The following is a 22,472-nucleotide window of genomic DNA, read 5'->3' as shown; positions in this document are numbered from 1 at the left end:
CTAAAAATATTACAAGTAGGGAGAGAGAGAGAGAGAACATTCTTCTGCACCACCCCCCCCCCAAAAAAAAAATCAAATGCTGGCCATGAGTTAGCTCACCTTTCTGAGACAGCCTGTAAAAAATATATATATTTTTAAAATTTTAAGTGCTAACCATTTGATAGAATGGACAGGCTGGAGCTGGGACCAGTGGGAGGATAGGACTGGGAAGGAGCTGGAGCTGAGGAGCAGCTTTAAAACCCCCCAGTTTCCTTCACATGTTCTCTGTGGTTGTGAATGCGTGTCAAATTGCCCAGTGGGAATGTGCAGAGCAGTGGGAGGTTGGGCTGTGTTGCTTTTGGACTTTGAACATTGTGCCCTGCTGCTGGAAAAAGGCACGTGAGTTTGAGTTATTCAGTCACTAGCTTTCGAAGGAGAAACTCTCACGTAGCTCCACCTTTCGAAGGAAAATGGTTCCTTAACTTAGCAGCAACAAATTATTCACATTCTTTATTTTTTTAAAAAACAACAACAACAAAACATTCCCATGTCAAAGAGACTCTGTGCCACAGCTGAATCCACAGCAGAGATTGAAATAACCTCATCTGAGTTCTCATCTCTGTGTCCCGGTTTAAAGCCCCCTCCCACTTCAGGCAGCAGTGATCTTTGAGCCATCGGGTCTGAATTTCCTGGAAAGGAAACACGCCCATTTGCAGACGCAAAAGAGAGAAAACTAAACCATCTCTCTCTTCCTGGCGAGGCAGCCATGGCAGGGAGTCCGGCGCAGGATCTCTGTGACGAAGCCATTTGTTCCATCTGCCTAGAGTATTTCCAGGATCCAGTCATCATCCCGGAGTGTGGGCACAATTTCTGCAGATCCTGCCTGAGTCAGTGGTGGGAGAAATCTGAGGCGGAGGCTTCCTGCCCCCAGTGCAGAGAACAAATTAAGCAGAGGAACCTCATCCCGAATCAGCCCCTGGCAACTGTTTTGGAAACGCTGAGAGCCAAAGAACTCAGTCTTCAGGGCTGGGAAACGGTAGGAGGAAAGGAGAGACGGTGTGAGACACACCAGGAGCCCCTGAAACTCTTCTGCAAGGACCACAAAAGGCCCATCTGTCTGGTTTGTGACAGATCCAAGGAACATGAAAACCACAAGGTGATTCCTCTGGAGGAGGCTTCCCAGGAGTACAGGGTAGGAAATCACTCTGGATCATGATTTTGTCCACAAGGGAAATAGCTGCAGACATGTAGGGCCAGTGCTTTTTTTCCTGGGGGGACGCATACCCCTAAACATTTTGTGAATCTTTGTAATTTTGTCCATTTACTGTATTTATTTCCCCCGGTTTGAACTATAAAATCATGATTTTCATGAGTCAAAATGAGAGTACCCCTAAACATATATTTTTTGGTGGGGGGGAAGCACTGAGTAGGACCTACAACAAAATTTTCCCCACATTACCAAAAGTGATTTCTCCAGGAGGAATTCCTGTGCAGCATTGTAAAATCCTGCATGCCTGTTGAATTTAACTTTTTTTTAAAAAAAATTATCCTCTCTACGAGAGTGCACAAATCCTCATTTGAAATCTAAAAAAGTTATTTAAAAGTTGAGTATTGCTTGATGCTTTAACTCGTATAATAGATCTATTGTTCTGAGACTTTGATTAAAGCAAAACAAATTTTGGGACCTCAATACATGGAAAATGTACCCCAAAAAAGTACTGTGGTACCTCTGGTTACGCACTTAATTCGTTCTGGAGGTCCGTTCTTAACCTGAAACTGTTCTTAACCTAAGGTTACCAGATGTCCCTGTTTCCCGGGGACAGTCCCCGGATTTGCAAACCAGTCCCCTGACAAAATCCTATCATTCCTACTGAAGTGGAAAACTATCCCCGGATTCATTGAAAAAAATCTGGTAACCTTATCTTAACCTGAGGTGCGCTTTCGCTAATGGGGCCTCCCGCTGCCACCGCAATACCGGCGCACGATTTCCGCTCACATCCCGGGGCAAAGTTCGCTACCAGGAGACCTAGTTCCGGGCTAACGAAGCTCGTTAGCGAGCCCGAAGTGTTCGTAAGGAGGACGGTACGTAACCCAAGGTTCCGCTGTATAGATGAAAACAACCAAAGCAATCTCCCAAGGAAAATAAGAAGAGGGGGTTTGGGGGTTATGTTGCAAAAAAAAAAGGACACTAAAGCAGGATGAAGGCAACACAAAGTGACTTTGCAAAAAGTCATGCTGTCTCAGTTTGGAAAAACCAGCTTGGACCTCTTAACACATTGGAGTTCACATAGTAGACTGAGAGAAGAATAGGCTTCAGATCAGATCAGATACTTTATTCGGCTATAAGCCCACAAGGTAAAACCAGTCAATAAATAAAATAGCATTTTACATTCTAAAATATCAACTAAAATATTTCAATGCATAATCTCCTTCACGTTACGTAACTGTCAGGGGTTCAGGAGCAGAGTCACAGGAGAGAGAGGAAATGGAGAGCGAGGGGGAGGAGTCCGAAGGAAATGTCAGCGAGGACAGCAGTCCGAGGTCTCTGAGTCTCTCCAGTGACTCGGAAGATTCACAGAAAGGGGCCCCCATAGTCAGGGCAAGGGGAGTGCCCAGGGGGGCACCTCGGGAAGAAGGGGCCAGAGGGGACTCAGAGAGTAGCAGCTGGAAATCCGGACCAGCGTCCCCCCCAGAGCGCAGTAAGGGGGAGGAGTCCCAGGCATCGGGATCAGGTGGCGCGCGGGCAGCGGGAGAACGTGAGGCAGGAGTGACCACACCCTCGTCAGGGAGCGAGGAAACGGTCATCAGGAAAGTTAAACGCGCGCGCGCGCCAAGTTCAAATGTACAGGAGGGCGGCAAGGTGGGCAGCCCGGGTAGGGAGCCAGGTCCTAAAGCCCGCCGAAGAGAGGGGGAGGAGTCAGAGGGGTCAACGTCTGCGTCAGAAGAGTCCAGGAGGGAGGAGACCCCGGGGGGTAGTAGGACCCAGAGGAAGAGAGAGAGAAGGAAGAGGTGGAGTAAGATTAGAGTCTTAAACTGGTGCGCAGGGGGCGGAGACTCAGACGGAGCTTCGCCGGTCTAGACTCCAGACGTAGAGCTGGGACGCTGAGGCTTGGAAATGGAAACTATTCTTCAATAAAGACTTTGATACTTTACTACCGGCTAGCGTTGGTCCTTGGTGAGCTGGGACCAGGAGCCAGCTCTGACAGTAACCATCTCTAGATATACCATATTGTGGCCTTGAATATAAAGATTGTGGATAAAGTTTACTAGATTTTTAATAGTCATGCAGCATTCCATGAAGTCTTTTATATGAAAGAACTGAATTCAGGAATCTGGCAACCTGTAATGTTCTATAAGAGTCAATGTCCTGTAGTAGATAGGCAAGATGAAATTCGGGTGGTTTAGCAACAGTTTCCAAAATGATTGAACTCAGAATCCTTGATCGGGGAACCAAATATAGAGGACAATTAAACAAGATATGATAAAGGGGTTCTATTGATTTGTTGTCACATGCGCATAAAGCAGAGGTTTTACCGTTAGAAAATCTATTGCTCAGCACGTTTGAGGGGAACACATTAAATCTAGCTCTAACAAAAGCGAATCTATGCGACGCAACCGATAAGTTAGACAGATATTGAGGTATCTGGGACGTAAATGAAATGCCCTGATTTATTGGGGAACATGTACCTCCACCTGTAGTAAGATTTTGTTGCATTCCTTCTTCCTAAGATGAGTGGAAGTGACTTCGCTAAGCCTGGAAGGACAGCTTTCTCTATGGCAGGGGTAGGCAACCTAAGGCCCGGGGGCCGGATCCGGCACAATCGCCTTCTCAATCCGGCCCGCAGACAGTCCAGGAATCAGCGTGTTTTTACATGAGTTGAATGTGTGCATTTATTTAAAATGCATCTCTGAGTTATTTGTGGGGCATAGAAATACGTCCATTTCCCCCCCAAAAAATATAGTCCAGCCCCCCACATGGTCTGAGGGACCTTGGACCGGCCCATGGCTGAAAAAGGTTGCTAACCCCTGCTCTGTGGCATTAACCCCTTCATGCATTACTTAGATTTAAGCGGGTTGGTTATATGATGCTTGTTATGGCACAAAAAAATGTGTAGGCAACTGAACATCCAGTCAAGTACTACCCCACAGTGACCCTCTGCATGTGGGCTGGAGCAACTCCACTAGTAAGTGGGGCACACGATAAAGGTTTATGATAGGATTGCCATATTTCAAGAAGTAAAAATCCAGACACAAAAAGTTGCTGAGCAAAACCCAGACATTCTGCCCTTGGAATCCTGGACATGTCTGGGGAGAAACAGAGCTGTGGCAACCCTGTTAGATTCTGTTTGCCACTGAGCAGCTGCTTAGAGTCACAAGACTCTGTTTACATTCCAGAGACCGTCCAGGCTGTTGGAAGTCTCACGGAAGACAGGAGACGGATGTGATGTTTACTGGTTTCCTGTTCCTTTGTTCCTTTGTTTTCAGTTGTTCTCTGCTCTCACAGAGAGAGGATGTGTTTGTTGTCTGCGTAGTTAGGAAAATAAAACTTTGCAATGTAGCCATAAATCTCATCACTTCCACATGCTGCTTTGATTCTCTGCTGGATGAGAATGTGCCTGAGGCCTCATCAAAGGCTCAGGTCGTTAATTATCATCGGAGGCGATTCCGAAGGACTCGGCCGGAGGAAGATGAGCTTTATCAGCTTGGCCGAGCAGAAATCCCGACAAACCCTAGTTTGTAGGATTGTGTGAGATGTGTCGAAAGTGGAGGGGTGGGTTAAATAGACGATTATTCAGAATCTGGACATGGGAAGGAGCTCCCTGTCTGCCCCATCTCGAGAGGTGTTGAACCCGTATTGAATCCAGTAGCCTTCTCACCCCACTTCTGTGTTATAGTGGAGGGAAGAGGGCACCTCGGAGACCTTAGCAAAAACACCCTGGGATGCCAGAGCAAGCATATCGATCAACTTGCCTGTTCCATGTATACGAAAACAATTAATAAATAAAAGTGGGAACCACACTGGAATTTTGTTTTCTCTTCAGGATCAGATCAGCAGCTGCTTAGACAATCTGAGGAAGAAGAAAGAGAAAACACTGGCATTTAAAGCGGACGTAGAAAAAGAAAGTCAAGACCTGCTTGTAAGTTACTGTTCCTGGGAAGTGAGAAAGTGCTATTGTCTAAAAAAGGGGGGTTGCCAACCCTTTTGGACCAGTGGGCACATTTCAACTTTGGGGAGAGTGCTGGGGGCGCTCTTCACAAAATGGATGCCATGGGGAGTGTGGCTTCACTCAAAATGAGAGAGACTTATCCCATAATGCTTTCTAAACGAACATTTATTTAACTCCATTATTTCTTTGCTGTTTCACATTTCCTATCCTTTTTCTTTCTGACATCTCCAACACGTGGCAGGGGTGGGATAATTTGTATTTATTTTGTTTATCTTTACTGGCATGGTGTACTACCTGCTCATTATTTTATAGCAATTTTCTGTTATCCCTGAATTCAAAGTAAACCTATATTCACTTAACAATAACTTCTCCCACACGTCTAATTTCCCCAATGTTCTGGGATATTATACCATAAAATTTTTCAGGGTCCATACTGTATTTCAAGAATGACTGATAACTTTTTACCAAAATGTTCACCAAATTTTCTCAAATTTGTTAATATAGTCTTGCAATTTAGAACAGATTCAAAAGCATTCAGACCATAAAGGATTGCTTCCCACCGTCCATCCCTTAATCTCTAAATATGAAATCATGTGGTCCTTGCCTAATTAAGGCCCAAATGCTAAACATATACTTTTTCTACATTTTAAACTTGGAAACATCCTATTCTATTATGTTTATTATTGATCCCAAGAGAGAAAATTTAGAGCTGAGCAAGCTTTTATATCAGTCCCATAACCTTACCAAATTAGAAAATAAACAATTTTTCAAAAATGGTCTGTTGTATGTTCCCCATAATATTCTATTTAATGGTACTTCAATCAAATTTGGCTCATGTTTAGCTGTCTCCTCATAGCCGTTCATAATCCATTCTACTACTCAATTTATTACAGCTGAAAAATACAAATCTGTTATATTTGGAAGTTGCAAACCTCTCTTCTTAGTATCACATATAGCTCTGGCTTTCAGTCTCGGCTGGTTATTTTGACATTTAAATTTTGGTATCAGTTGCTGCCATTTGTTCAGTACTGAAGACGATATTCTAACAGGTAGATGTTGTGAGAGAAAGTTACTTTTAGGCCGATCCTTCTGAAATCTGACTTCTGGATGCTGCAAAGCCAGACTGTGTTTATGATATTGTCCTCCTGTCTCTTCCTTCAACTTCCTTATCGCAGAAACAAATAGAAGCAGAGAAGGGAAAGATGGTGGCTGAGTTCAGACGACTGCGCCAGTTTCTGGAAGAACAAGAGAAACGTATTCTGGCCCAGATGGCAGAAGTGGAGAAGGAGATTGCAGCCCAAAGGGAGGAGCACCAGGCCAGACTCTCCAGGGAACTCTCCTCTCTTGACAGCCTCATCCGGGAGATGGAGGAGAAGCGTTGGCAGCCAGCGAATGAACAACTGCAGGTGAGGCCTCCTTCTGACGCTGGGAGATCACTTCTGAATTCTGCCCCACATTTTAAAATGTTGATGAGAAGAAGAAGCTGAGTAGCGCACCTTGGCTACTTCCTCCCTGCTACTTGGTTTTTAACTTCCGGGAACTTTTGTGTTGTTCTACAGGGGAGCAGGCATATATGAGGGGCTGCTGCAGACTTAAGAACTCCCTCCCCAGAGAAGCCAGGCTGGCTCCTTCCTTTCTGTCCTTCCAGTAATTATTATTATTATTATTATTATTAATAATAATAATTTACACCCTCCCGTCTGGCTGGGTATCCCCAGCCACTCTGGGCGGCTGCCAACATAATGTTAAACATTAAAAACTTCCCTAAACAGAGCTGCCTTCAGATGTCTTTTAAAAGTCAGTTACTTATTTACTTGACATCTGATGGGAGGGCGTTCCACAGGGAGGGTGCCCCTACCAAGAAGGCCCTCTGCCTGGTTCCCTGTAACCAGTGGCAGAGGATGGGGTGTGTGGTGGGTGTGGCTCGTCCTGGGTGTCATCCCTGGGGGGGGGGGTTACATCACAGCGCTGCTACCTCCGGGACGCTTGCTGTGGGTGCTGCCCCCAGTATGCCAGCCCCGCCCCCACGGGCACAGAGCAGCTAGCTCCGCCTCTGCCTGTAACCTCACTTTTCGCAATGAGGGAACCGCCAGAAGGCCCTCGGCACTGGACCTCGGTGTCCGGGCTGAACGATGGAGGTGGAGATGCTCCTCCAGGTACACTGGACTGAGGCCGTTTAGGGCTTTAAAGGTCAGCAACAACACTTTGAATTGTGCTCGGAAACGTACTGGGAGCCAGTGAAGGTCTTTCAAGACCGGTGTTATATGGTCTCAGCAGCCGCTCCCAGTCACTTCCAGGTGAAAACCCTTTTATTCCAACAGGCTTTGGGGAACTGACTGCTTATAATGCTTGCGAACATGATCCCTAGCTTGTGAGCATGTCACCAGCATTCTGTGGGGCATGCTGACATCATGCGCGCATGTTGCGAGGCATGCAAGCACGGCATGTTGACGTCGTTTGGCCCAGCATGCATGGTCCTTTCTGGCCCATAGCTCTGGCTGGGTGACTATGAACTGCATTTCATGAATGCTAGGACGCCAAGACACTTAGAATTTAGGTCATTCTAGGGAAATGAGACATCCTGTTTAGCAACTAGATAGGAGGACGATGTTTGGATAAGTCCAAATATTCAGAAAAAGTGAGCACTAGGGCTTGAACGAAGCATTCTGTATCAATGAAATTATTTGTTTCCATTACAATCTTGAATCTGTGGTTCTTTGATATTGCGTATGCCTCAGTTTGACTCAATTAGAATCAAATTTCTCTGCGTGTTTTAGAGGGGAGTGTTTTGCTTTGTGTTTTGCCAAAAGATAGATACGCCTCTCTGTCTCTCTGTCTCTCCCTCCCTCCTTCATTCAGACCCACACAGTATTCTGCAGAGAAGTGACCCAAATGACTTCTTTCTTTCCCTCTAGGATATTGGAAGATTCTTACAGAGGTAAGCAGAAAATAAAAAAAAATGATCCTCTCACTATTGAGAGTAATTAATATTTAAATATTAGGGTAATTAATTTTTAAATATTCCCTTAGAGAAATTAATTTTCAACTATACAACATGTTTCAGACTCCTGCAACCTCTTTCTCATCTACAAAATATGCAATCATGTTTTATGATGATGAAATACCCAGTCACCCATACCATTAATTATGGAAATACTGTACGCCACATGATTAACAAGTATTATTTCATTTTAAAATATCATAATAATGTCTTAAAAGAGAGGGCAAGTTTTCACTGGATAAGCCTTCCTTACCCTCATATAGTCTGTGCATTTGTTGTTTAGTCGTTTAGTCGTGTCAGACTCTTCGTGACCCCATGGACCAGAGCACGCCAGGCACTCCTGTCTTCTACTGCCTCCCGCAGTTTGGTCAAACTCCTGCTGGTAGCTTCGAGAACACTGTCCAACCATCTCGTCCTCTGTCATCCCCTTCTCCTTGTGCCCTCCATCTTTCCCAACATCAGGGTCTTTTCCAGGGATTCTTCTCTTCTCATGAGGTGGCCAAAGTATTGGAGCCTCAGCTTCAGGATCTGTCCAAAAAAAAAAGCTGCTGAGGCTTCCTCCACTTCTGCTGGTGTTCTCTCCCTAAATAAAGGGTCGACAAGTCTGGGAAACAGGGTGGGGCGGGGGCACCGGAGGGATCTTTGCACCGTGCGCCAGATATGCTTAAAACATCCCTGTAGGCAACCCATGTGCTTTGTCCCTACACTCACTTATTTTGCCCCCTTCCATAGACTAGAACCTCCAGTCAGTCAGAATATTATTTCTCAGACCTTTCAAAATGATCAAGGCTCTGCCCATAAATATTAAAATCATTCGTGGGTGTGGGTCATTGGCTTTAGATTAAGCGCTGTGTGTTTAGCCTGCAAACTCTTACCTTTGAGTAGGGCACACTTTCAGACACAGGTGGCGCTGTGGGTTAAACCACAGAGCCTAGGACTTGCCGATCAGAAGGTTGGCGGTTCAAATCCCTGCGACGTGGTGAGCTCCCGTTGCTCGGTCCCAGCTCCTGCCAACCTAGCAGTTCAAAAGCACGTCAAAGTGCAAGTAGATAAATAGGTACCACTCCGGTGGGAAGGTAAACGGCGTTTCCGCGCGCTGCTCTGGTTTGCCAGAAGCGGCTTAGTCATGCTGGCCACATGACCCGGAAGCTGTACGCCAGCTCCCTCGGCCAGTAAAGCGAGATGAGCGCCACAACCCCAGAGTCTGCCACAATTGGACCTAATGGTCAGGGGTCCCTTTACCTTTACCTTTACCTTAGGTCACACTTTTTAAGTAATAATATAATAATAATACCCCAAGCATCTGCTGAGTTTCCTCAGCCACTCTGGGTGACTTACAGCACATCTAAAAACATAATAAAAGCATCAAGCATTACAAACCTTCCAAAACAGGAGGCTTTTCCTATGGAAAGGCACCAAAATTAGGAACGTAACAGCATTTGGCACATACAAGAACTTTAGCTCACAGCCTACGAGGGAGAGAATCGTATTCCTGTCCACTTTTGCCACATTTTCTATAACTCTTACCAGGCCTCCCCATCGCTCACCTTTTTCCAAAGAGTGCCTGAGTTTGTTTTTCCAGGCATCGGCCCACTTGTCAGCCTCGGTCTCTGGGATCCCCTCCCTCATGTCACCCTCAAGCCCTTCTGCACATGGCAAAATTAATCAGATTCCCACAAAATCCGGTGTGAAGAGAGGTCCTTCCTTTTGTCTGCCCCGACTCTCCCTCCTTTCAGCTTCACTGGGTCTTCACAGCCGATTAAAACGGACCCAGTCATGGTTTTGATTATGAAGGACCCAATTTTCTCATATTGCTAAAAATGCCGTGCAATCCCAGTGTTCACCTAGGGGGCAGTGTTTTTTCACATTATCAGTGCGGCTGGTGATTTTGTCCAAAATCACTAAAAATAGCCACCGTGATGGAGAGTTGGGCTGCTTCTCCTCTTTACATTGAGGCTAAGAGCTGGAAATGGAACCATTTGCGTGGGAAATGGAGTTAGGTTTTCAAAGTAGTCTGAGGCTCATGTGAAGTTAGGGAAAATACAACCACACTTCCCTCCAGCTCTCACTGGAAATGGTTCTTTAAATGAGCAGCCGCCCAGAGCACTCCTTTTAAAATAAATAAATTACCATATTGTTTGCTCTATAAGACGCACCAGTCCACAAAGACACACCTAGTTTTTGGAGGAGGAAAACAAAAAAACCCCCACAATTCTGAATCCCAGAAGCCAGAACAGCAAGAGGGATCGCTGTGCAACGAAAGCAGCGATCCCTCTTGCTGTTCTGGCTTCTGGGATAGCTGTGCAGCCTGCATTCGCTCCATAAAACACACACACATTTCCCCTTACTTTTTAGGAGGGAAAAAGTGAGTCTTATGGAGCAAAAAGTACGGTAATTTCCTCTACACGAAAGAGGCTCTCTGCTCCAGCCAACTTCCCAGCTCCATATCAGCAGAGATCTGGACTCATTGAATCTGAATTTCCTGGAAAGGAAACACACCCATTTGCAGAAGGAAAAGCGAAAACGAGACAAACTCTCCCTGGGGTGGTGGCCGAGACTGCTTTTGGAAGTCTTGTCGGGGGTCTCTGTGAGGAAGCCACTTGCTCCATCTGCCTGTAGTATTTCCAGGATCCAGTGATCATCCCGGAGTGCGGGCACAACTTCTGCCGATCCTGCCTGACCCAGTATTGGGGGAAATCCGAGGGAGAGGCTTCCTGCCCTCAGTGCAGGAAAACAGTGGAGAAAGGCAGCATCAGGCGAAACCAGCAGCTGGCAAATTTTGTGGAAAGAACCCAGAAATTCAGGTTTCTGGGCGGAAAAATGGAGGCCAAAGGAAAGGGGAGAGCTTGTGAGAAGCACCAGGAGCCCCTGAAGCTGTTCTGCAAGGAGGATGAAGCCCCCATCTGTGTGGTGTGTGACAAAGCCAAGGAGCACAAAAGCCACGAGGTGATTCCTATAGAGGAGGCGTCCAAGGAGTACAAGGTAGGAAAACACTCTGGATCAGTGGCGGAGCGTTCCTTGCTGGTGCCCGGGGCGTTCCGCACTTTGACCGTGAGAACAAGTTGTGCCGGTGGAGCGACCCCCAGTAACTGGGGCTAAGAGGGGGGGGCATTGCACCACCTGCTCGACCATGCACTGGGGAGCTTGGCCAGCCAACGTGGCCGATGCTGCCTTGCTTTGAGGGGTGCAAGTCTCAGAGCACACTGCGAGCCCAGCACCGCATTCTGAGACTTGCAAAAGCAGTGGGGGCCAGCCTGTCAGTCCTTCTTACCTGCCCTACAGATGGAAGGTGTTGCATGAAAGATGCAACAGCTCACGGCAGGCGCCCCCCAGGCTGGCCCATGCTACGCCTCTGCTCTGGATTTGCTTGGGGGATGGAATAGCTGTAGGCAAGCCAGGCCTGCAAGATCATAGAGTTGGAAGGGACCCAAGGGTCATCTAGTCCAACCCCCTGCAAGGCAGGAATGACGCCAAGATACTCTTGAAATAATATATTCTTCCCACCCCCTCTAGCAGGAGCGTTTGTGCAGCCCTGTGAAACTTCTGAAAACACTAGTTGATAAACGTTTCATCATCTTTCAAGGGATGAATTTCCCTCGATGTCCCCCTGCAGCATATTGGAGTCACTCCCCACAGTTCTTCCTCTGGAAGCAGCTCCCAGTGAAGGCTCCTAGAACTGGAAGGTGGGGCAAGGCAGGGGGCAGGAATGAAGGGGAACCTCCGGAAGGACCCAGGAATGTGGGGCAGGGAGCAAGCATATGATTCAGTTCCTGATATTACTCAAAAAAGGGAAAGAAAAAGCAACCCCGCTGTGATTTTCTTTTCTTTTCAGGATCGGATCAGCAGCTGCCTAGACAATGTGAGGAAGGAGAGAGAGAAAATTCTGATGTTTAAAGCAGATGCAGAAAAGGAAAGCCAAGACCTGCTTGTAAGCACCATTGTTATTTGAAAAAGTGCTGTAGTCTTAAATCTCTCTAAAATGTCAGACATGCCCTCCCAAGTGAATTCTGATAACTGGTCTCTTCATCCTGCAACATTATGCCTGATATTGGCCTGCTGTTCTCCTCCTCTTTCTCTTTTTGCTGCTGCAGAAGCAAATGGAAGCAGAGAAGGGGAAGTTGGTGGCTGAGATCAGGCAAATGCACCAGTTTCTGGAAGAACAAGAGAAGGCTCTGCTGGCCCAGATGGCAGAGGTGGAGAAGGAGATCGCCAAGAAAAGGGAGAAGCACCTGGCCAGACTCTCCATGGAACTCTCCGCTTTTGATAGTGCCATTCGGGAGATGGAGGAGAAGCTTCAGGAACCAGCAAGTGAACTCCTGCAGGTGAGGCCTCATCCTGATGCGAGAGGGTGGAGTGTGCTGCTTCAGACTACAGTGGTACCTCGGGTTACAGACGCTTCAGGTTACAGACTCCACTAAGCCAGAAATAGTACCTTAGGTTGAGAACTTTGCTTCAGGCTGAGAACAGAAATCGTGTGGCGGCAGCGGGAGGCCCCCTTAGCTAAAGTGGTGCTGCAGGTTAAGAACAGTTTCAGGTTAAGAACGAACCTCCGGAACGAATTAAGTACGTAACCTGAGGTACCACTGTACAAGCATTTCGTAGTCCTTCCCCACATAAAAATACTGTTGTCAGAGAAACAAGCAGTACATGAATGCTAAAAGGTGTCAGCCCTGGCACAGGAGCCAGCTCTGAGGGGCTGAGGTCCCTTGACACCCCAATGAAATATTTGAGAGGACCAGCCCCCCCAATAATGGACATTTGTTTTGAAATGGGGTGTGTGTACTGCATCTTGTGATTGATTATGTGGGGCGGAGCTTACCTGCCCACCCCCCAATATTTTTACTACATCAAACCACAGGCCCTTTCTGTCCTGCTTCCTATTCATTGGCCAACCAAGGTCTCTGGGAAGCCCACAAGCAAACAGAGCTCTGTATTCTATTAGTGGGGATGACTATCTTAGGTTCATTAATTTCAGTGTGTCTGAGTAAAAGCTAGTTGAATACAACCGATACTGCCTCCAACACTGGCATTCCAAATTGGCACTGCAACATTTTTTTGTTCAGATGCTGTCTTGGGTCCTGCCAGAAAGGGGGTGACCTAATATTATTATTATTATCATTATTATTAAAATAAGTTTGTGTACCACCCTATACCCACAAGTCTCAGGGTGGTTCGTAGGATATGATTTGAGTGTGGGATGTACATAGCAGTGAACTGATTAGTTGCATGTGAACACGGAACCAGCATGCGCTGCAGGCAAAATGGCAAATCAGGGAGGTGGGACTGAATCTCTCAGGTGTTTGGGTGACTTGGCCAAAAGGGAAGAAAGGGACCTTTTATTCGTCATCACTGGAGTGGCTGACTTTTGCCATCTGATGGTTATTTCAAATTACATGGCACTGCATATTTTATTGGGGGTCTTTTGTGCTTGGCTAACCTCTCACCACTTCAGCTGCTTAGTATTTATAACTGACCGCAGCACTCTGTGAAGAAATGGCTCCATGGATATCTTTTTCTTTCTTTCCTTCCAGGATATCAGAAGCTTCTTGCAGAGGTAAGTGATGGAAAAATCCATGCCTTATTCTGATGCTACAAAAGTTCCTGTTTAACGGGTGAGAACCTCACTCTCCAGTTCCTCCTTCCAGAAATAGTTTAGGGCTCCATCGTCCATTTCACAAGGTTTCAATTTCACAAGATTAAGAGTAAGAACCTCACTCTCCAGTTCCTCCTTCCAGAGATAGCTTAGGACTCCATCATCCATTTCACAAGATCACAGACAAAAATAGGGACACATTTTCATAGTCATTTGTAGTTATTGGTCTCCTCTACAATCGTGGGAAGGAAGCCATTCCTCGTTCCCCTCCATTGCATATATCTGAAGGCCTTTCTCTGTAATGGATTCATTTACTCTGCAATTGATACAAAAAGAGGGGGACATTCCAAAGGGGCTTGTAAATATCTTCACTATAACTTACCCTTAAATATCCAGTGTATTTCTGGCTTCTGCAGGTTCTTCCTCAGACATAAGAAGGTGAGAAAGGGCCCTGCTGGATCAGGCGAGTGGCCCATCTAGTCCACCATCCTGTTTTCACAGTGCTTAACCAAATGCCTGTGGGAAACTCGTGATCAGGATCCGAGCAACAGAGGACACTCCCCTCCTGTGATTTCAGAGGCACCACCGCCTTTGACCCAGCCATCGTGAAGAGTAGGCGCTGAGAGCCTTGTCCCCCCCCCCAACAACTGCAACATATTCAAACACTCGCGAATTTTGAGAATCTTCCATGTTTAGAAAATACTGCTTTAATTTCTAATATTTTCACCATTTTTATAATATAACCGCTGTGCTAAAATACGTTTATGTTAATTGCAAAAGCCATTCTAAAGCATTCTGAACTTCCTTATATTTCAGAAATGCCCGTTGTAGTCAATGGTCAGAGAGTCTGTGAAGAGGAAAGGCGAGTTAACCATTGGCCCTAAGGAAGGGCCCATTGTAGTCCTAAAATCACTCCGTAAAGACCCAGTATTGTTCACTTTTCTTCACAAAAATAATTTGCATATATCAGCTTCTTCTTTATAAGAGGGGCAAGGTGTGGAAAGCTTGAAACTAGAAACCAGGAAAGCAGAAACCAGGGACATTCCTGGATTTACAAAAGCCATCCCAGCAGCTCTGTATAGGGAAATTTTTAAAGGTTTCATGTTTTACTATGTTTTTATATATGTTGGAAGCCACCCAGAGTGGCAGGGACAACCCAGTCAGATGGGCGGGGTATAAATAATAAAATATTTATTTATTATTTACCTTTAGTCTCATATTCATATATTTCCTTCAGTATATTTTGGAAGCAAGTGAGTGTCAGTTTTCCTTCAACTTGTTAGGTGCTCTCTAGATGCTCCCTTTTGCCATAGGAAAAAACCTGCTCCCAAGTCTTCAGGATAAACGTACATCCATCATGCCTTTATCATCAGGATGAGACACCTGTCTTCTCAGAAAGCTCCTTGCATTGGAAGGGTGGTGGCTTGACTTTGTTCTTCTCCTCCCAGGTCTAAGGAGAAGGAGAACTTAGAGGATCCTCCTGTGGCTTTTCCTATTGCCCTGAAGTGGAAGATCTGGGACTTCTGCGATATTAATCCCTTCCTGGAGGGAGTCATGGAAAAATACAGAGGTAATAAAGAAGGGCTGAAAGGATTGTTAGCTGGATGTTTAGAAGTGTTCATGACAGGCTCCAAGTCATACGGATTATTAGCCATGCCAGGAAAAATGGAAGGTTTATTTATTCTCTTTCAATATCTAGAAGGCATACTTTCACATGTGAAGACTCAGAGCTTATGCTGCTTTCTTTATGCAATCACAGCTTTACACGGATCGCTATAAAATAGAGAGCGGGCAAGAAATTATCGTTTACTGGGCTCCGCCTCTGCCTTGTTTATTGGGCTCTGAGAGGCTCCATCAAGATCTTATGGGAACATGCCAAATCTCAGATGGAGTACAACCCTCACATAAGTTGCGAGTTGTCTGTAAAAAGTTGTACTTGACCTCTTCACATCTCTCAGCCAGGCCTTAGGTGATTTCACGCATCTCACCCATTTCCCAAGTATCTTCACCTACACCCTGCGACGGGGTGAGCTCCCGTTGTTTGGTCCCCGCTCCTGCCAACCTAGCAGTTCGAAAGCACGTCAAAAGTGCAAGTAGATAAATAGGTACAGCTCCGGTGGGAAGGTAAACGGCGTTTCTGTGCGCTGCTCTGGTTCGCCAGAAGTGGCTTTGTCATGCTGGCCACATGATCCGGAAGCTGTACGCCGGCTCCCTCGGCCAATAAAGCGAGATGAGTGCCGCAACCCCAGAGTCGGCCACGACTGGGCCTAATGGTCAGGGGTCCCTTTACCTTTACCTTTAAAGTACAGCCGTACCTTGGATGGAACTGTTTAATAAAAGCAGCAAATAAGTGATGTCTGGAGTCATCTGGAATTTTGGACTCGTGCGGAGCTTGATGTATGGGTACCCCCCAAAATTTTAAAATTTGGCTGTATAATTTGGAACTAATGTGATTTGAACAATGTGATGTGATTGGCCTGTTAATAAAAATTATTTCAAAAAAAAATAAAAAATAAAGTACAGCCGTACCTTGGATCTCAAATGCCTTTGCTCCCAAACAAATCGACTCCCGACTCCTGCAGCCAATGAGAAACTGTGCTTTGGTTTCTGAACATTTTGGAAGTCGAACGGACTTCCAGAACGGATTCCATTTGACTTCCAAGGTATGACTGTACAATCTCATGAGTTCGTATCGTCATTACTAGATGAGTTATCGAGACAGTGGTAAGATGCTAAATCTCTGTTCTCTTTTCTCTTTCAGACACCCTGAGATCTGGACTTCAGCAGCGAAAAGGTAAATGTCAGGGTTTAAAGGAGGAACAGTTTCAGGAGTGATGGAATCTGCTTCTCAAAAGACCAGGCTACTGTGGATCTTCTGTCCATCACCCCCCACCCAATCCCCATTTTAACTTTCCATGTCTCCTTTACAGTTTTTTGTCACTTTCAGGAAGTGATAAATTGTACTTAAGGTGTTATACTCTCCCAATTTTCTTGTCAGTGAGAAGTTCAAAGAGGTTTCCTTTTGAAGGATATCATTGGAGGCTTATGACATTTCATCCTTTTAGAGTTTTTTATTTACCAGTATCATTAGATTGACAGAGCTTAAACATTCACAACAGGCAAGTCCATAGGTTCGCATCAGAGAGAGGCAGCCAGGACCATGACATGTTCTCAGCCTATAGAGCCCAAACTCCACTCCCTATTTCTCCTCCTCTGCCATTGTTGTAGTTGTTTAGTCGTTTAGTCGTGTCTGACTCTTCGTGACCCCATAGACCAGAGCACGCCAGGCACTCCTGTCTTCCACTGCCTCCCGCAGTTTGGTCAAACTCATGCTGGTAGCTTTGAGAACACTGTCCGACCATTGATAAATAAGGCTACTCTTTCTAGAGTTTCAGTCCTTGCCTGTCTCCTGCTGTAAGAATAAATAACAAGGAGCGAGGTTGGGGAAAAGCAGTCTTTATGTGTATTCCTCTGGAGGATAGCATTCCCAAATGGGTCTCAGCTGCTTTCTTTGCTTACACAGCTTTTATGTTTACACTGCACACAAAGCATGAGAACAACAAACTGAATTGTAATTACATCAGCAATCCACTGTTATCTGTTGTTGTTGTTTAGTCGTTTAGTCATGTCGGAGTCTTCGTGACCCCATGGACCAGAGCACGCCAGGCCCTCCTGTCTTCCACTGCCTCCCGCAGTTTGGTCAAACTTATGCTGGTAGCTTTGAGGACACTGTCCAACCATCTCGTCCTCTGTTGTCCCCTTCTCCTTGTGCCCTCCATCTTTCCCAACATCAGGGTCTTTTCCAGGGAGTCTTCTCTTCTCATGAGGTGGCCAAAGTATTGGAGCCTCAGCTTCACGATTTGTCCTTCCAGTGAGCACTCAGGGCTGATTTCCTTAAGAATGGATGTGTTTGATCTTCTTGCAGTCCATGGGACTCTCAAGAGTCTCCTCCAGCACCATAATTCAAAAGCATCAATTCTTTGGCGATCAGCCTTCTTTATGGTCCAGCTGTCACTTCCATACATCACTACTGGGAAAACCATAGCTTTAACTATATGGACCTTTGTTGGCAAGGTGATGTCTCTGCTTTTTAAGATGCTGTCTAGGTTTGTCCTTGCTTTTCTCCCAAGAAGCAGGCGTCTTTTAATTTTGTGACTTCTGTCACCATCTGCAGTGATCATGGAGCCCAAGAAAGTAAAATCTCTCACTGCCTCCATTTCTTCCCCTTCTATTTGCCAGGAGGTGATGGGACCAGTGGCCATGATCTTCGTTTTTTTGATGTTTAGCTTCAGACCATATTTTGCGTACTCCTCTTTCACCCTCATTAAGAGGTTCTTTAATTCCTCCTCACTTTCTGCAATCAAGGTTGTGTCATCTGCATATCTGAGGTTGTTGATATTTCTTCCGGCAATCTTAATTCCAGCTAGGGATTCATCCAGCCCAGCCTTTCGCATGATGAATTCCGCATATAAGTTAAATAAGCAGGGAGACAATATACAGCCTTGTTGTACCCCTTTCCCAATTTTGAACCAATCAGTTGTTCCATATCCAGTTCTAACTGTAGCTTCTTGTCCCACATAGAGATTTCTCTGCCATACACTCAAACATTAATTTTTATTCTTGACAGAGTCCTCATAAAATCATCTTTAGCTAGTACTTTTTTTTTTTCTTAGTAGGGGGACACGCCTGCAGATACCTTCTAGCTATTTTTTTTGCTATTTAGCCAGAAATCTCTGTGACCAGGGGTCAGCTAGTCGAATCCTCTGCAAAGCAGGAATCCGAGCTAAAGCATCTGTGACTGATGGCCATCCAACCTCTGATTAAAAACCTCCAAGGAAGGAGAGTTCATCACCTCTCGTGGGAGTTTGTTCCACTGCCAAACAGCTCTTACTGTGAGAAAGTTTTTCCAAATGTTTAGTCAGAATGTCCTTTTCGAAGGAAAAGTCAGCTTCCCCGTTGACGTCGTTTCTCTTCTCTTTCCTCCTCTGCCCCCACAGAAAATGTAACTTTGGATCCAGACACAGCACATCCCCACCTCATCCTGTCTGAGGATCGAAAGAGTGTGAGAGAGGGAGAAGTGCGTCAAGACCTGCCAGACAACCCTGAGAGATTTGCCACGTATGGCTATGTGCTGGGACGCGAGGGTTTCACAGCAGGCAGACATTTCTGGGAGGTCACTGTTGGAAGAGAGGAGAAGTGGGCGGTGGGGGTGGCCAGAAAGTCTGTGAAGAGGAAGGGCAAGTTCAGTTTTGTTACTAGCGAAGGGATATTTGGTCTGGGAAAGTGGGACAGTAAGTACTGGTCCTCCTCCCCTCCCTATCAGGCCTCTGTTCCAAGTGAGGAGCCCAAGAGGATCCGAGTGGCCCTGAACTATGAAGGGGGACGGGTGTCCTTTTACGATGCTGATACAGCAGTCCTTATCCGTGCATTACCAGCCGCCTCCTTCTCAGGAGAGACCCTCCAGGCCTTGTTTTTTGTGTCTGCCAATGGCCGCCTGACAATCTCTTGTGTGTAGAGACAAGCTTCCCAGTTCACTGCTAAGTTTGCATCTCCGTGCCAGCTGTTCTAAATCAGCAGAGCGATGCGCAATATCAAACTGCTTCAAGAGCTTTGACCCAGACAACGAAGGCAGTAACTCACAGAGGCAATTAAGCACAGACAGAAATATTTCACTACCGGGTCATAAAAGCTTAATGGCTCCCATTTACAGAGTTCGCCTCACTAAGAGTTTCTTCCTTAGAGTTTCCCAGGCTTTGCTTTTTGCGACCCACAATGCCCTGCTCTTCCCTCTCTGTCAGCTTGCCAGATAAATGCAGACTAAACACAGTTTTCATACAGCTGCTGTAAGAACAGAAGCAGCTCCTCTCACAGATGCGGCCTTGACGAAAGATAAACATCCAGCTTTCTGACAGCTTCTAGCAGTTTTCGGAATCTTCTGGAATCTTCAAGATCATTCAGTTAGCTCTGGAAAGAATGAAAGCTCACCCTCACCCCAACCCCTCATCGCCATGATGACATTTCAGTCGTCTCAATCAAAATCCCTTTCCTTCAATTTATGTGGCAATTCGGCAAAATCTCTCTATTCAAAGAGATCCAAAATTTGTGCGCGACTCACTTAGGCATTCGAAGCCTTGGGCACTTTGTTGAAACAAACAAACAAAAAATAGAAAGAAGGGGGGAGGCTGCGGGGCGAGACACTGTCAGAAGGGGCCGTGTAACATGCCTGAACTAATGTGGAAATATGTTTCATGTGTTAACATCTTTGATTTTATTAAAGATACTGCTACTATTTGCTCCTTTGTAATTCAGACTCAATAGTATAATGGCCCCATCTATCCCACACGACACTTCCCCCAAGGATATAAACAGGGTGACTGATATCCCATCTGATCCCCACAGCAATAGGGCTGCCACTGCCCCCACTTTGTTACTTAAACATTTCAATTCACGTCAAGCGGATGGGGGTGTCACACATCATCATCATAATTTATTATTTATACCCTGCCCATCTGGCTGGGTTTCCCCAGCCACTCTGGGCAGCTTCCAACAAAACACTAAAATACAATAACCTATTAAACATTAAAAGCTTCCCTAAACAAGGCTGCCTTCAGATGTCTTCTAAAAGTTTGGTAGTTATTTTTCTCTTTGGTATCTGGTGGGAGGGCGTTCCACAGGGCGGGTGTCACCACTGAGAAGGCCCTCTGCCTGGTTTCCTGTAACTTGGCTTCTCACAGCGAGGGAACCGCCACAAGGCCCTCGGCGCTGGACCATATGGGGAGGCACTTCATTTCCACATTTCTGCCACCCAAATGGTATTCTCAAATGGGAAGAGGAAGTGAAGGCAGCATGTCTTTCTAATCCCTTTTGAGCCCTATGGAGCGAAGAGGAAGAAGAAGAAGAGAAGAAGAGTTTGGACTTGATATCCCACCTTTCACTCCCCTTAAGGAGTTTCAAAATTAAAGCTACAGCCCAGGGCCCACCTCTCTGGAAGTAAGTCCCTTTGAACTTAATGGGATTTACTTCTGAGTAGACATAGGAGTGCCTATGTTTTTGTATATAGACGAAAAGGATTAGCGCACATGTTTTTGTGATTCTCCTCTTCACACAGCACTTCCTGTGGTGGTGGCCACTGACTTGCACGCCCTCTTAAAGGAGGGTTTGAGACCCAAAGCCCTTTCCTACTGTTCGCCTACACAGCTTCAGCTTATTCAGAGGTAGACTGCCTCTGTGCCAGGAGGTTCCTCATAGCATGATGTTGTGTTCTGGCAGCCCCAGAAACACTTCCCCTCTGACCTGACCTGCTGCTGCCACAGGGCCTGTGCAGATAACACATATCTTAATGATTAAAGGTAAAGGTAAAGGTACCCCTGCCAGTCATGTCCGACTCTAGGGTTGTGTGCTCATCTCGCTCTAGAGGCCGTGAGCCGGCGCCGTCCAAAGACACTTCCGGGTCACGTGGCCAGCGTGACGAAGGTGCAGCTGGCGAGCCAGCACCAGCGCAGCACACGGAAACGCCATTTACCATCCCGCTATAAAGCGGTACCTATTTATCTACTTGCACCCAAGAGTGCTTTCAAACTGCTAGGTGGGCAGGAGCTGGGACCGAACGATGGGAGCTCACCCCGCCGCGGGGATTCGAACCGCCGACCATACGATCGGCAAGTCCTAGGCACTGAGGTTTTACCCACAGCGCCACCCGCGTCCCCTATCTTAATGCTTAACATAAGCTTAATGGATATAAGTAAAACAATGTCTACATGGAGAGAAACTGCTCCTCCACTACTTTTTGTGTGTCCTCCCAGAACTTTTTCCCGCATGGTCTGAGGATATCCCACCTCCAAAAGCTTTCAGAAATCTCCCCTGGGACACCTCAGCCCTTTCTTAAGCTCTGGACCCTTCTGCAAAAGGAACTAGAATCTATAAGGATCTAGAATCTGAGTCTCAAAGCAGTTTCTGGTGGATTTATACTGGCCTTAATTGTTTTCTCTTCATTTCTACACTTAAAAATATACCCAAATTAAGGGAAGATAAAATCCTCACTTGGATCAAATAAAATTTGTAAAAGCATCAACACTGAACAACATAATCTATTTGTAATATATTTTTATTAGGAATATTGATCAACCACCAACAATAATAACTTTAAAGGTAAAGGTACCCCTGCCCGTACAGGCCAGTCGTGTCCGACTCTAGGGTTGTGCACCCATCTCACTTAAGAGGCTGGGGGCCAGCGCTGTCCGGAGACACTTCTGAGTCATGTGGCCAGCGTGACAAAGCTGCATCTGGCGAGCCAGTGCAGCACACGGAAACGCCGTTTACCTTCCTGCCAGTAAGCGGTCCCTATTTATCTACTTGCACCCGGGGGTGCTTTCGAACTGCTAGGTGGGCAGGCGCTGGGACCGAGCGACGGGAGCGCACCTCGCCATGGGGATTCGAACCACGACCTTTCGATCGGCAAGTCGTAGGCACTGAGGGTTTTACCCACAGCACCACCCGCGTCCCCATAATAACTTTAGCAGTATCTAAAAATATTACAAGTATGGAGAGAGAGAGAGAACATTCTTCTGCACCACCCCCCCCCAAAAAAAATCAAATGCTGGCCATGAGTTAGCTCACCTTTCTGAGACAGCCTGTAAAATATATATATATATTTTTAAAATTTTAAGTGCTAACCATTTGATAGAATGGACAGGCTGGAGCTGGGACCAGTGGGAGGATAGGACTGGGAAGG

General features: G+C 46.1%; 1 protein-coding gene across 2 annotated transcripts; it reads left to right on the top strand.

The window, feature by feature from the left end:
- Nucleotides 1-159: 159 nt before the first annotated feature.
- On the top strand, nucleotides 160-19,793 carry LOC310670581 (E3 ubiquitin-protein ligase TRIM7-like). 2 transcript variants are annotated; one of them, XM_083426144.1, is made up of 7 exons: nucleotides 160-1,171; nucleotides 5,022-5,117; nucleotides 6,323-6,553; nucleotides 13,680-13,702; nucleotides 15,190-15,311; nucleotides 16,503-16,535; nucleotides 18,739-19,793. In XM_083426144.1, exons 1-7 carry the CDS (start codon nucleotides 746-748, stop codon nucleotides 19,254-19,256), a joined length of 1,449 nt encoding a protein of 482 aa, XP_083282270.1. In that variant the 5' UTR covers nucleotides 160-745; the 3' UTR covers nucleotides 19,257-19,793. The 2 variants fall into 2 exon arrangements, with proteins under 2 accessions (XP_083282270.1, XP_083282271.1); XM_083426145.1 differs by lacking the exons at nucleotides 160-1,171; nucleotides 5,022-5,117; nucleotides 6,323-6,553 and adding exons at nucleotides 10,423-11,130; nucleotides 11,981-12,076; nucleotides 12,240-12,470.
- Nucleotides 19,794-22,472: the final 2,679 nt, after the last annotated feature.

Source organism: Podarcis tiliguerta, assembly GCF_965153285.1.
Source record: "Podarcis tiliguerta genome assembly, chromosome: 2".
Lineage (NCBI taxonomy): Eukaryota > Metazoa > Chordata > Lepidosauria > Squamata > Lacertidae > Podarcis > Podarcis tiliguerta.
This window is presented reverse-complemented; position numbering and strand designations above follow the sequence as displayed.

What these genes read in the sequence shown, in the direction of transcription:
- LOC310670581 (XM_083426144.1), top strand. Translation starts at nt 746, where the DNA reads ATGGCAGGGAGTCCGGCGCAGGATCTCTGTGACGAAGCCATTTGTTCC. An exon ending in AAGAAAGTCAAGACCTGCTT is followed by an intron (nt 5,118 to 6,322) that starts GTAAGTTACTGT and finishes TCCTTATCGCAG; the next exon opens with AAACAAATAGAAGCAGAGAA. An exon ending in CAGCGAATGAACAACTGCAG is followed by an intron (nt 6,554 to 13,679) that starts GTGAGGCCTCCT and finishes CTTTCCTTCCAG; the next exon opens with GATATCAGAAGCTTCTTGCA.